The following is a 15,178-nucleotide window of genomic DNA, read 5'->3' on the forward strand; positions in this document are numbered from 1 at the left end:
ATAATCTCTTATGTAATGATCCATTTTTTGTACATCCGAATGTATAATCTCTAATGCAATGATGATTTGCAACTTATATAACGGTAGAAGACAAACACCCACCTTAAAAATATTGCAATGTATAGTCTTAATATACTCATGGATCCCAATGTATTTTTATTATTGTTATCATAGACAAATTTCAATTAGATAGAAGTCATGTCAAGATTTATAGATAAAATATATTTGTTTGAAGTTTGACATTTGTCTAATAATGTGATTTAATTTGATTGATTTTCAGAATATTATTTAAATGATTAATTATTAAGTATTAAAGTAATATATGTGATTAATAATACAACAAAATTTTAATAATATGGTGAATGCAATTTTTTCTCTTCTTAAAACTAAATTAGAAATCCTCTTCTTCTTAAATTATTTTACACACAAAAAATGAAAACTTGAAACCATTTTATTAGGTGATAATTTAATTTTGTTTAAATAAAATTCTATCAACTTTGGAGAAGTCAAATATATATATTCTAAGATTTGAAATAACTACATTATATTCTGCTTCATTAGCCACACACGCATTGCACTCTGAGGAGGCGCAAGTGCATCAATACAGACACATTATTCGGACAGCTGAAATCAAAATCTTATTCACACATCGCTCACACCTTCCTTATGTACATTCATTCAATCGGGGAAATCACAATCTTTCCTCTCGCTCTTCCGCTCTCTTGGTGTTTGTATGCCTCCACAACATCAGAAAAAGCGTAAGGGCTCTTTGGGTCGATCACAGCTTTCAGTTTCCCGCTCTCTATGTATTTCCCCACCCTTTCCAGATTGCTGCCATGGGCCTTCGTAACCACGTTCACTGCTTTCTGGTGCGGGGGAAATGCTGTAATATCCACTATTTTACCCTCCTCCTTTGCAACCACATGAGACTTGGCTGATTCGCCTGTAAACACAAAAGATTCAGAATTTTTTCTTCAAAACCCTCTAGTATTCATCCAAACCAAAAAAGAAAACAAAATGTAACCCTACCTATGGTGTCGAAAACAAAATCGAATTTCTCATCTATTTGCTCGTAACTCTGCTTGGTGTAATCCACCACCAGATCTGCCCCCAGGCTTTTCACAAACTCCACTTTCCCCGCACTGGAGGTCGAAACAATTCTAGAAGCTTCGAAAACATTCTTTGCCAGCTGGATCGCCAGGCTGCCCACGCCTCCTGCGCCTCCCACAATAAAAACGCTCTGCCCCTTTTGAAAATTAACGGTGTCGAACGCCAGCAGGGCGGTTTGCAGCGCAAGTGGCAAACTGGCGGCTTCCTCGAAAGACAAATTGCTGGGCTTCAACGCCAACAGATGCTCTTCCACCACCGTGTACTGAGCCAGGGTACCCACCTGCCAAGGGTTTCCCTCCACAATTTCCAGAATGTCACCGTAAACTTCGTCGCCCTTTTTAAACTTGGACACGCCTTTGCCCACCTCGGCAACGACTCCTGCCATGTCAGCGCCAGGCACCACCTGCAAAACAAAATATTTGTTAATGCAAAATGATCAAATCTAAAACAAAAATTTAAACCGTAAATTGAGGAAAAAAGGGTTAAGTGTATACAGGAAACGGGGCATCAGGGCTGCGGAATATGCCATATTGGCGGATCTTGAAATCGACAGGATTGAGAGCAGCTGCGCGAACTTTAATCAAAACCTGGCCAGGCCCTGCAGTTGGATCTGGGATTTCCCCAAATTACAGGACATCTACAGATCCATACTGGTTGTAGAACCATGCCTTCACCATTTTTACAACTGATATTGATAATTGATATCGTTGGCTACCGAAAAGAGTTTTGGGGTTTGTAAGAAGGTGGGGGTTATGGGTTTATATAGGTAATAATCCTCCTCCTCGACGTAAGCTGTGACGACATCGCGACGCTAGAAGAGAGGGAAAATGACGGAGGAGGAAGTTACCTGATAAAGAAAAGAAGCTTCTTAAAATTCCTGGAATGAATCGCATTCTAAGGGCAGTCCACATTCATTTAATCTTCTTAGGGCGGTCCACATACATTTGCGTAATTTTCAATGACTAGGTCGGTGCGACATCAATTGTGAGGGTCCAAAATCCAAACCGCTAGATAGCCATCTTTCTTTCAATCACAAACTCAAAATCTTTCTTTAATGCACCTTCCTAGTTAAAACATTTTTCATTGAGGATGTGTTGAGCGGGTACCAATATATGCTTTGGGAATCAGATAAAATGAGATCAATAATAGTGCCTTAAAAATGCCATATCAATGCTTAGTCCCAAAAAATAACCCTCATGTGATGCCAAATCAGTGCACAAGTAAACATGACTTAATGCAAACCTATTGGTCTTATCACAATTTGGGACCATTTTGGACACCTTTTCAAAAATGCATGCTAACGTGGCATCATATTTGACCAAGTAGACTTGAAATGAAATTTTGAAGTAGGGGACTTGCCAAGTGAGTTGTATACATTTGAGAAAAATTTGAAATGTCCACATAAGATTTTGAAAAGTGTGAAGTTAGGGTTCACATGTATAAGGCCATCTCCCCTAGTTGAAAATGATTCCATATAAATTATATATATCATTCATTTTAATGTGAATCAATTTCACCTATGTTTCGACCCTTGTGTGATATTCAATGATGCTATTAACTCACTTTTTCATATTCTCATAACACAACACATCTATACATGCTTAAAAGAAAAAAAAGTGACCTAATATTGTTGGATTTGGATTGCATTTACCTTTGGCATATTAATGAAATAAAAATGTAGTTGAATTACTTCTATTATAATATTTATTTCTTTATGCTCTTCCACAACCATAGGTGTTTTATATGAGTTGTTTTCCATGTAAAGGATATGTGGTGAAACTACAAGCACAAGTTTGCCTATGCCCAATCATACATCATACATCTTTATGTCCAATCATACATCATACATCTTCTGGAAGCACATTAACTTTATATCACATATCAATTATGATATTGTTATGGTCTTGTGATATTTAATTACAATCTTAATTTATATTTTTTTTGTCATGTCTTTAAATATCTTACAAAGGGTATTTATATGACCCTTAGATGCATGAGAAATATCAATTTATTATTGTTATCTTTTTGACTTGAAACATTATTTGGAATGATATTAATACAAGGGGTGGAATTGGTAGTGGTGGTTACAAAAGCTATTTATGGCATACTCTCTTTCTTAGGAACCTCAAGGAGTTATATAGAATCTTACAAGCTATTTTGGGAATCACGACAGTTAATAAACTCATAATAGAGTGTTATACATGGAGATGTGAGCCTTTGGGAGTTACAAGTTAAAGATGTCAATAATTGTTCCTATTTTGGTATGGGAGTTACTTTTCTAATATTCATCATAGTGGATGTTATATTATTTTATCTTAAGAGTTATTATATTTGCATCTTTGAAAAAGAAACTCCAAATTTCTTATTACTTTTAAGTGCATCTAGGTTTTTCTATTTGGTGGGTTGTATTGAGATGAGAAATGATTTAAATACAAAATTAATTTCTTGGCTTGAGATGTGCATGAGCATATATATAAAAAAATTGTGAAGAAAATCGTCTTAGGAACAGGGACCAAGGTGCTCAGTGCCCTGGTCTGGCTCATTCTGGTTGAGTTTTGATATCAAGTGCACATTTTAATTTTATTTCCAGTTCTATAGTTTGTACCTCTGTTTTATTTCTGTATTTAGCTGTTATTTCAGTTTATATTGTCACTTTCATTCATCTCCCTAGCTTAGTTCATCATTATTGCACATTTAGCTCACTTCCCTTTCATAGCACCAAAGGAATAGAAACCCGAAGAGTATTCCTTGACTCTCTTTCACAAGAGTTAGCCAAATTGAATCACTTCCTTAATCTCTTTCATATTCTAATGTGTAGAGGAAAGTGGGGTTATGTCCTAAACCTCCCAATCCCATTTTCCACCATCACATTTTGGTGAACTCGACATGAATCCAACCATCTTAGATCTGCATTTTCTGATTAGATCTTGTTATTGCATGTTTCTTTTCTATCAAAAAATAAAATCTCAAAAATATTATTATATGCATTGTGTGTTTATTTTGTAAACATATAGCTCATGTACTTTTATGTTTGCACTTAGTTAATCACATAACTACTTCATTTCTTAGACATTCAGCTTACTTTATTTTCTTGCATTGTTTCTTTCATTGCATTTTGTAAAAATAAATAGGACATTTTCAAATATTTTCATGCCAAAAAAAAATTTCGGGGTGCTACCAAGAACCGAGCCATTTCTTGCACGTCAGGCTTCGACCAACTTGTCTTTGTATCGTGATAGTTTCTTAGACCTCCTTATGAATCTTCACTCCTACCCTAAAGATCCTACTAAATACATTTTGAGGCAAGAGGATGATTTCAATAACATATGTATTAATGCTCTCCCTTCTAAAGATGAAGCATTAATAAATAATGCTATTCCCTCTCCCAAAATTGTCTCTACCCCATGAGGATACCATAATGCAAAGAGAAATTTCTAAAACTTCTCCCAATGATCTTCCTATTTGGGATGAACCATTAGAAGATAGTGTTGATTATTCTCTTAATTTGTCTCTTCCCTATGAGAGTACCTTAGTCAAAGAAGATGATATTATGGTAAAACAGTGTGATATGATTGAAAATTCCCTTAATAACACCTCACCTTCTATTCATTTCAATAATATTCCCTCTAAAGATGAAGTATTTCCCTCTCTCCAACTTGTCTCTACTCACGAGGATACCCTATTTCAAGAGGAGATTGTTAATATCTCTTTCAAAGATCCCCCTCCAAAGGATGAATCCTTGAAGAGTAATGTTGATCCTTCTCCTAGAGAGTACCTCTCCCATGTAGATTCTTTGGTGATAGATGGTGATATGTTTCTTATCTTTCCTACTAACATTACACCTTCTTTTAATACTATTCCTTCTAGGGATGAAACATTAATTACTAGTGGTAATCCCTCTCCTAACATTGATCCTATTCATGATAACATTTTTGTGCAAGAAGAGACTGTCAACACTTCTTTTAATAATATTTATCATATGAATGATGTTGACCCTTCTCCTAAAATTCATACCCCTTGTAAGGATACTTTGGAACAAGAAAATGTTAATAGGTTACAAGGGTTCACTATTATTAAAAATCCCCTCTATGAGGATATCCCTTTTATTCAATTTATAGAGAATCCTACTCATGAAGAAATGTTTAAGGTTGATAATCCTCTTTATGAACCAATTGATGATTTCAGCTCTACTAAACCTTCCTCACATGTTCCCAAACCCTCTTTGATTAATATGATACATGTGAATGGTTATGAAACACCTAATAAACCCCTCTTCACAGTTCAAAGTGCTAGCCCTTTTTCAAATCCTCAAACTCTTAACAAGCCTCTCTTTGTGGTTCAAGGTGGTTATAGTAATGATGCCCTTTTCACTCCTAATAAACCAGTTATTACTATGAAAGGAGGTTATCCTACTAAGAGCCCTTATGAGTATGCTAAAAAAAATCACCCGACAGAGTTACAATTTGGTTGCTCACACATAATATGCAGAAAATTAGGTAACCTAATCCTCCTCTGGTTATTCCTTCTTCACATCCTGCTTCTCAACACGTTCTTCCACCAACACCTCGTATCTCACAAACCCTTGGGAGGAAGTATGATCTTATTGAACAACTTAAAGCTACTCCTGCCATGATATCTCTTAAGGATTTGATTTAAACTTCAACAACACATCATGGAATGTTACAAGATGCTTTAAAGAACTTAGATGTCCCACCTGCCGTGACACTTAATAACATGGCTTCTTTGATTGATCCTATGAAAGAATCTAAAGCTTAAATTGTATTCACACAAACTGATTTACCCTCCCATGAGAACCAACATCAATATGATCCCCTTATGATTGTTGTCCTTATTAATGATAATGTTATAAGATGAACCCTTGTTGACAATGAATCTGGCCTTAATGTTTGTAGCTTTAATCTATTACACAAGATAAAGTGGACACATCTCTTATTAAACCATACTCCCTTACTATTCATGGCTTTGATAACGTTGCTAGGTCTTCGTTAGGTATTATAACCTTACCTATCAAGGTAGGACTTGTTATTTTACCCACACAGGCTATTCATGTCATGCTCGATAATTAGACCTACAATCTTTTGTTAGGACAACCATGGATTCATAGTATGCAAGTTATCCCTTCTACTTTGCATAGGCAACTTAAGTTCATCTACAATAATAAGATGTATACTTTGAACTCGTTGATAGCAATTTACAAGCTCTGTTGTAAACCTCATCTTCTTGTTCAACTACTTCTAATTCTTTTGAAAATACTCCCGCATCTTCAAGTATGCCTATTTCCTTGAGTATTTCTGATTCTTCTTCCACTCAAACTGAATCACCATCTTCTCCTGAAGATACTTTTTCACCAGAACAAAGTGCTCTTGGAAGACGATTGCAGGTCCTTAGATTTTACACTTGCCTTTGTAGGAGAATACAAATTCCCTCCAAGAAAACCTAATATTAAAAAGGAGAAAGATATGGATGAACCTAAAAAGCAACCCACTTTGTCTAAACAACTAAGTAACAATTTTGTGGGGTTGTTTCTAATTCAAACAATTATTCACAATCTTCTTCCTATTCATCTAATTATGGAATTGAGACCTATGAGGCCCCACCATCTCTTTCCAATTTGGCATCCCTTTATGGTCCTAGTTTTCACATCCTAGCTAAGAGTGGATATAGTGGCAATGGTTGTGGCACAAATGAACAAGGGATTAAGGTTCCTTTACAAAATAACATATGTGAAGCCTCATTTGGACTTGGAAATAATCCTTTAAATCCTACCAAAGCATCTAAAAGACCATCTCTCAATGTGAATTCTATATTTAGTACTGATGATGACTTCACCTCAATTAGATCGTCCTCTACATCTCTCAACACTCATCCCACTCATAAGGAGATTATGGTAATTGACAAGTCTTTTTATGAATCTCCCTAAGAGACTGACAATCCCACTTACGAGGCTTTACCTTATATTCATACCCTCTCTTATAGAAATGAGGCCCTAATGAATTATACTTGTCCCTCTCCTAAGGTTTCTTGTGTGCAAGAGGAACATGACTTAGAAGCTTATTTTTCTCCTACAAACTACTTTCTCCATCAAAACATTTCAATACTTATCATCTTATACATATTTTTTCTCTCATTGATGGTAGAGAATTTAACATGTCGTATTCAAATTCCTCATCCAATCTATCATATATTTAAATAACATTAGTGGCTATTGTGTTGCTCTTTACCATGTGACATTGGTAGGTTACCTATTGGGGGCTCATTGTCATTCATGATAGTACAATTTCACGTACAATCATACTTTGGAAGCAACATAGGAACCTATGTTTGGCACATCTCTTGTCTCTATGGGGGCAAGAATTATTTCAAACATCTCACCTTCTTCAGATTAAAAATTTCCCCTTTGTGAAATAGTGTCTTCTATAAGGATCTCTAATGAATTGTAGAGGTGTATAGATGCCTATTGGGGAATTCCCTCTCTCATATTGGAAAAAGTATCCCTAATAACGATCTTAAGTACATATCCTTAATTAGGACCTCTTCCTTGGTGTTGGAAGTCTTTAATCATTCATAAAAAAAATTCTTCATTGAGTGGTATCTTTTATAATGAACCTTTCTATGTTGTGGACGTGCTTATCCCTGATGAGGATCTCTTTCCTTCTTTTAGAAGAGTATTTCTTTTATAAATGATCCCTCTTTGATGTCTTTTCCTCTATGCTTGGGGGTAAAGGGTGATATTTATATCTTCTATCTCTTTTTCCAATAATTCACCTTTCCTTTGTTAAGTTCTAGTGTAAAATATGTGTGTTCCTTGTTAGGAACTATTCTTTAATTGAAATAATACATCTTTCATGAATAATCTCTCCTTAGTGAAAGTGTGCAATCCTTCATTAAGAATCCTCTTTTCCTAAATATTGGAGAAAGTGCGTATTCTTATTTTCCGTCTCCTCTTACTAAAGATGTTATCTTTATCAACAATTCCCTCTATTCTCAAAGGTGGATATCTTTGGATAATGATCTCTTCCTCTTTTTTCACAATTTAAAAGGCAATTCTTTTCCAAACCCTAATTTTGATATTTTGCTTAATCCTTCATCTTGTGCTAGAGAGCTCCAATTCTCACACTCTTGGTTGTGTTGGAATTATGGATTAGTTCTCTTTCTTACCAAATGATTCTCCATTAGTTTTGATTTTTGTATCAAACCTTGCTGTGAGCATTTGTCATCAATTTTCCTTCATAATTCGATGTGGTAAACATGATACCCTATTTCAACTCACTAATTAGCAAGCTAAAACAGGGGGCATATAGCTACTCGTGAATTTCATTATTTCCTTAGTGAGAATTTAGGTGATTTTATCTAAAAATATGGTTTTGCAGGATGTGGTTCCTAACAATGTACTGTAGATATCGTTGGGGGCTTCGTTCGACACCTTACAGATATTCCTTTTTTTATGAAATGTTTGATAGACAGTTCAAATAACCGGAAGACAGCTGAGAGGGGGGGGGGGGTGAATCAGTTGTCACAGATTACCAAAACCATTAGTAGTTAAAAATTTAATACCATAATAGCAGTTAAACCAATTAAGCATAAACAATAATCATAGAATAAATACCATCCACATGACACCAAGATTTATACGTGGAAAACCCGGTAAAGGGAAAAACCATGGTGGGAAGCCTACCCACAATCAGATAATACTTCTGCAGTAAGTATGTGAATTACAATTGAGGGGCCTGCACTTGTAGGAAGGCCAATAGCCTAGAGCGCACTGCTCATCACAAAAGGAGCCTCACTGACTACATAGAAATCCAAACTACAATTCGAAGAAGTGTTGAACTACAAAAGATAGCATCTCCTATGCCTAAGTACAGTTCTGGTTAAGCTCAATACCAGAGGACTAAATCCTCTTACATAAACCCAATTCGATCTCCAATGATCGACCAAATCCTCTGCCTGAATGATATTACATTATTCGCACATTACATTCCTTTTCCATTCCTATGATCTCTACCATATACCTGATCTACAATGAGATCTTACATCTTTATATACAAACCCTCGACCATAAACAATTAGGTCAGCCACCAGATAATAAACCAATTACATAATTACAAACCATGTCGGCCTTAGACCAAACAAATAATATCCAACACATAAGACATCTCGAACACATCGAGAGGTCCAATCCACACGTTACATTAAAGTTGGTCCATAACCTAGATCAACCGGGACCCAGTATAGGTCCACACTCTACAACAATGATCTCCATCCGCCAAGTCTCGAACATGATCATCGACAACATCCTGAAACTCCACCAGAAGCTGTACCAACACCACTTATGCAATTCATCAAAGATCTTCATAAAAAGCTCTGCTGGTGAAACCCTTGTCGAAACCAGAAACCAAACTTCTAAGCAAACAAGATATCATTCGATCACCAGACCAAAACCGACTTACTGAACATGAGCATGAGTATCATGAACAAGCCAATTCGATAACCAAACTATACCAGAGCCTACCGGATCATGCTGGATCCAAATCAACCAGAAACCACTCAGCCTACCAAGACCAGAAGGGTGCTGGTAAAGCATTCAAACAGCTAGTGTTGGCATCAATGACAAAACATTAATGCAACACATAATCAATTCCACCAAATGGCCAACAATGTTTACTTTTCTTTACTTTAGCTTGCATATATGCACATAGTTTCATATGACCGCTAAAGTGGAGGCTAAATGTAGCATCATAAATTGTACACCCTTAATTGGGTGGTACAATTCGATGCTTAGGTTAGCACCCACTTTAGTGTTTTGCATCTTGCATTTTAATTTTCCTTTAAGCATTTAATTTATTTATTTAATTAAATCTAAGGTCCTGTTTCACGCCTCTACACGTCATAAAATTAGGCCCTTAATCCTAAGTGTGTCCCTTTTAATTTTACTCTTTCAACTAATTAATTCATCAAAAACCCTAATTACGTCCTATTTCGACCTTCAAGGTTCGATTTACGCCTTGAATCATCGCATCCACCTGGGGTCAACTTTATAATCACGATGCCTCGCATCCTTAAAAATTTGGCAAAAAGTTGATCGGACCATGGTGATTCACCATGGTCCCAAATTTTTCTCCCCAAATTTCAGGATCATGTTTTGGTAGTATTATAATGTTTAAATCCAACTTGGTGCAAAATTATATCATACATAATTAGGGTTTCATACATATAGTCTTTCCTTTCCTCATTTGAAGGATCCATATACAAGCAAATGAAGGAGCCTCTTATGAAGTGAAAGTACAAGTTATGTGGAGTCTTTGATAAGAAAATAAAGTCTTCATCAACCATTTTCATCATCAATTAAAGATTTGAAGATATTGGAGAATAATAGGAGATCACCAACTGCTAATTGGCTTGTACCTCTCCCTTAGGGTTTGGTATGGTTTCATGTTATTTTTATATCTTTATATGAGTTTCACAACACTTCTTTTCAGATCTACAATATTGCTTGAGATCCATTATTGTATTTTTTATTTGAAGCATTTTCATTTACATTATGTTCATTTAGGGTTTTATGATCATATCGTAGGGTAGAGCTCTAATTATTGCATTTAAGCACATTTAGGATTTTATACACATAAGGTTATTGCACACACATTTTCAATACATTATTGGCTATTTGTGGAGGTGAAAATCACCAAAACAAGGGGTTTGACTAAGGAAAAACCCTATATAGCCACCCATACACCATTTCTCAACTTGTAGGTACATTTATTGGATTCCAACGGAGCAATGGACTTTCAAGAAGACAAAATTCATAGGTGCATATCTAGAGCCACAAATGGACCTCAGTTTTTCTGATACAAAGGTGTCTAGTGCCCCGGTCCTCTAAGTTTGAAGGTTTCTTTTGGTAGTTCAATGTTTCAGGACCTCAATTTGCAGTTTGTAGAAGTACAATGCAGTTTGGTAACAAGGACCAAGGCGCCTAACACCCTGGTCTGGCTCATTCCAGCTTAGTTTCTGATATCAGGCGAACATCTGAATTTCATTTCCAGTTGTATAGTTTATACCTCAGTTTTAATTTTGTATTTAGTTTTTACTTCACTTTATATCGTCACTTTCATTCATCTCCCTAGCTTAGTTCATCATTTTTGCACATTTAGCTCACTTCCCTTTCATAGCAACAAAGGAATAGAAACCCTAAGGGTATTCCCTGACTCTCTTTCACAAGAGTTAGTCAAAGTGAATCAATTCCTTAGGCTCTTTCATATTCCAATGTGTGGAGGAAAGTGGGGTTAGGTCCTAAACCACTCGATCCCATTTTTCACCATCACAGTATGTCAAAGAGTATATGTACAATTGTATCAGTATATACATCATATGGTACATCGAATATGAAAGAATAAAGTACATCTCTAAATAATGAATCAAAGAATGGAATAACCACTCATGCTTAAACAACTGCATGGGGTGCCAAGAATCAATATAATGTATGCATCGACATACATTATATTGATTCCCATGTTCGTTGGGGCAATGTTTCTTTCAAGACGCCGCCTGAGCCTTCGTTTCCCATGCACCCTCTCAAGGGGACATCATTCCCTCGTTGTCCATCTGTTGTTAGTTCAATCTGGGGCATCTTTTCACTTTCTTTTGTGTCTATTCTTTGAGTCACTAGTGTCTTATTGTCTTCGCATTGATGCTATTCTAGCACCACCGTAAAGAGGGGCAAAATGTAGACACTTAAATTTGATTAATTAGTTTAATCAAATTGAATTCCATTATTCACTTGTATTAATTAAATAATTCATATTATTTAATTAAATATGGCATCGCTTTTGGCTAAATTAATCTAATTAATAAAGCCATGTCCAATTAATTGATTAAGATTTTAATTAATTAATTCCCCTTTACCCTTCTTCTACTAAATAAAATAATTTAATTATTTTATTTAGTTCATGTCATCTTTTTGCTCTTTTTATTTGAATTCAATTAATTCAAATAATCTAATTGAGTCACATGTCTCCTAACCTAAACCCCCATCTAACCCTTGTCCTAGCCTAACCCATGGGTTCTAACCAACCCTATCCACTTGACCAACCTTATCACTCCAAATTCCCCCATCAGATGTGTGTGCACATTTCTAATATTCCATTTTTTTAAAAAAGAATCTATGATTTGGGTGTTTATCTCTCAAATAGACGTGCATCCTTAGGGGCACATGTCACTCGTCTCTTTGACACTTGTCTTTTTCAAAGAAAGTTGTCATTCTTGGTTGATCCACCATGTGTGGAATCCTATTCCACATGGAACCTTGAGGATTTCCACTTGTTCTCTTTGAGGAGAAATGTCTCATTTCTCAAACCCTCCCTCTCCTCACCAAATCCTATTTTAATCTCTCCATTTTCTATACAAATCATCCACTTTTTCACAATCATACCTGTATTAGGGAATTTGAGCATAAGATTCATAACCTATATTAGCTAACCACAAAAAACTAACAAGCTATGAAATAAATCCCAATACATTGCAATAGAAGAAGGAAAAGCAAGATTTCAACATAAACATGCAAACCATATGAAGAAAACTCCTTCCTTGACCTCCATTGTTCTCCTTTCTCCTCCAAATAGCGGATTTGTGTGGATCTCACCTACAAGTGCAAAACCACGAAGCAAGATTGATTTTGATAGCGTGAGGATACTAGAAGTGTGGTTCAAAATGATGAATAAAAGAGTCCAATTTATAGAAAAATTGGGGATTGACTGTATGGACAAGATTAATTCGAGACTGAAAATAATTAACAGACAAGATTGAGTGCACAACAGAGCTGCCATTCAGGAAAGGATGAAAATCGAAGAAAGCAAATTGGAAGATATTATGAGAATAAATAATAAAATCTTTAATTATCTTCTCATAAATACCAAATTAGCAAGTTGAAAATATCAAGAAGGTTTTAATAATTAAAAATTATTAAATATCTTCATTCGAAAAGATAAATAGAAGAATTAAAAATAAATAAAATATCCTATCACAAAAAGTAGATTTTTGAAGATGCATACCTCATTTTTTAATTTAAAAATTAAGATTAATGAGATATTGCCAAAAAGATTGATTTTTGAAAATCAAGGAAATATATTAATTTCCAAATTTGAAAATTAGGAGGATATATGAGAAGATTTAATAATTAAAAATTATTAAATATCTCCACATAAGAGGATAAAATGGAAGAATAAAAAATTAAGAAAAGCAGGAAATAAAGATGAATTAATAAATGAAATTTATTAATTATCTTTATTTTGGAGGAAGATAAATATGATAAATTAATAAAATGATTTATTAATTTATTGCTCATATTTATGAATCAGTTAATTAAATAAAATGAATTTATTTAATTAATGGACAAAAGGGATAAATAAATAAATTATTAAATTTATTTATTTAGGACTTAGAAGAATCGTTAGTAAAAGGGGGTTTAATTAATTAATTAAACCTAAGAGGCACTATGCGCATGATATGTTAAAAATAGGAGACACATGTGTTGACCATTTTTTAGTGTCTATATTTTGCCCCTCTTTGAGACAATGCGATTTTGAGCATTGAGAAAATTGATAAAATGATCGTGCCCCAACAAACTAAGGAATGGAGGTAGGATGCCCCCTCGAGAGATTGTTGATGGATGAAAGAAATGAATGATCTCTCGAAAGAAGAGAAAAATGTTAGAAAGAGAAAATATGATGAAGGAGAAAAATGTTAATAAGAAGGGAAGAATGTTAAGGGAATGTAGAAAAATAGGATGATTGATACCAAATGAAGAAATTCTTGATTGATCAAAGAGAATAAATAGCATGATAATGATCGACTTGATGAAAAGATAGAAGGATTCATGGGATAGAGGATATGTTAGCCAGAAGAAATGCAAGCGAGAAGTGAAGAATGATTAATGTGATGAAATCTTGCTTTCACAAATTCAACTAGTAGGTGAGATCCTTTATTTGATATGGCAAAACAGATGCGGTGCACCATTGTAATGAAGGCCAGGGCGATAATGCAATCCCTTTGTGTAAGACATACATGTTCACAGACAAGGAATGGTTCAAAAATCCTAAGACAAACTTGCCCCAGAATGTTATGAAACACTCCACAAATAGAAGACAAAAATAATAAAGGACCATGAGCCATCCTGACCACTCTAAATCACTTAATGACATCATCGAGTAACATAGGAACATGGTCGAAGCCAAAAATAAATCAAGAAAAAGATAAGACTCGCAAATTCAAACAAGTCAAACAAACATTCTAATCTTCGTTGCCAAAGTGACAGTGTTGTGATAAAAGGAGGATCATGCTGTCTAGTTTCAGGGAATGCAGTACCCCGTCTAAGACAGGACACGATCTGGTTTCGAGTATACCACACCCTATATAAGACCCATGATAATAGTGACAAGGACAAATGATATTGATGTTGATTGATTGACATGCCAATTTTGATTAGTTTGAATGCTTGGTTTGATTGAAAAGTTCATCTATTAATGCATGATTTGTTAAGCACAATGTTGTAACATGTTATCTGTTTGTTGTCTACACAAATGTTTGTCTATGTACAAAAGGGACAGTTTATTGGTGAAATGAAACAAAAGCGACTATTTTTTAATTTTTAATGTTTTAAAATTTTTAGGGTTTTTGAACATTTTGATTTTTAGGGCTTTTTTTTTCAGGACATTTTATGAATGCTTTTGAATTATTTCGGGACATTTTTTGAATGTTTTTGGATTATTTCAGAACATTTTTCAATTTTTTTAGGACTTTTTTTTTTAAGGATTTTATTTGATTTTTTGGGATTTTTTATGATTTTGCCCCCAGTGTCTAGCAAGGCAAGGAGTATGACAGGTGAATAAATAGGCTTGTTGAAATGATGGTGGATAGAGGGAAGACAAAGGCCTTTTATTATGGAGACAATGGGACAAGAGATTGGATATGGCAATGTAAAGTAGTGACATGGCATGAGGGACATGTCAAGAGGTTTTTGAATCCATGTTTAAATTTTGCGTCCTTATGTCAGATC

The 15,178-nt window shown here is 34.9% G+C and overlaps 1 protein-coding gene across 1 annotated transcript; it reads right to left on the bottom strand.

The window, feature by feature from the left end:
* Positions 1–496: 496 nt before the first annotated feature.
* LOC131073950 (2-methylene-furan-3-one reductase) lies at positions 497–1,856 on the bottom strand. The gene is made up of 3 exons (XM_058010479.2): positions 1,605–1,856; positions 1,030–1,513; positions 497–943 (listed from the first exon to the last, which is right to left on the bottom strand). The coding sequence occupies exons 2-3, from the start codon at positions 1,493–1,495 to the stop codon at positions 675–677; spliced, it is 735 nt and encodes a 244-aa protein (XP_057866462.2). The 5' UTR covers positions 1,496–1,513; positions 1,605–1,856; the 3' UTR covers positions 497–674.
* Positions 1,857–15,178: the final 13,322 nt, after the last annotated feature.

This window comes from Cryptomeria japonica, chromosome 9 (genome assembly GCF_030272615.1).
Source record: "Cryptomeria japonica chromosome 9, Sugi_1.0, whole genome shotgun sequence".
In the NCBI taxonomy this organism is placed as follows: domain Eukaryota; kingdom Viridiplantae; phylum Streptophyta; class Pinopsida; order Cupressales; family Cupressaceae; genus Cryptomeria; species Cryptomeria japonica.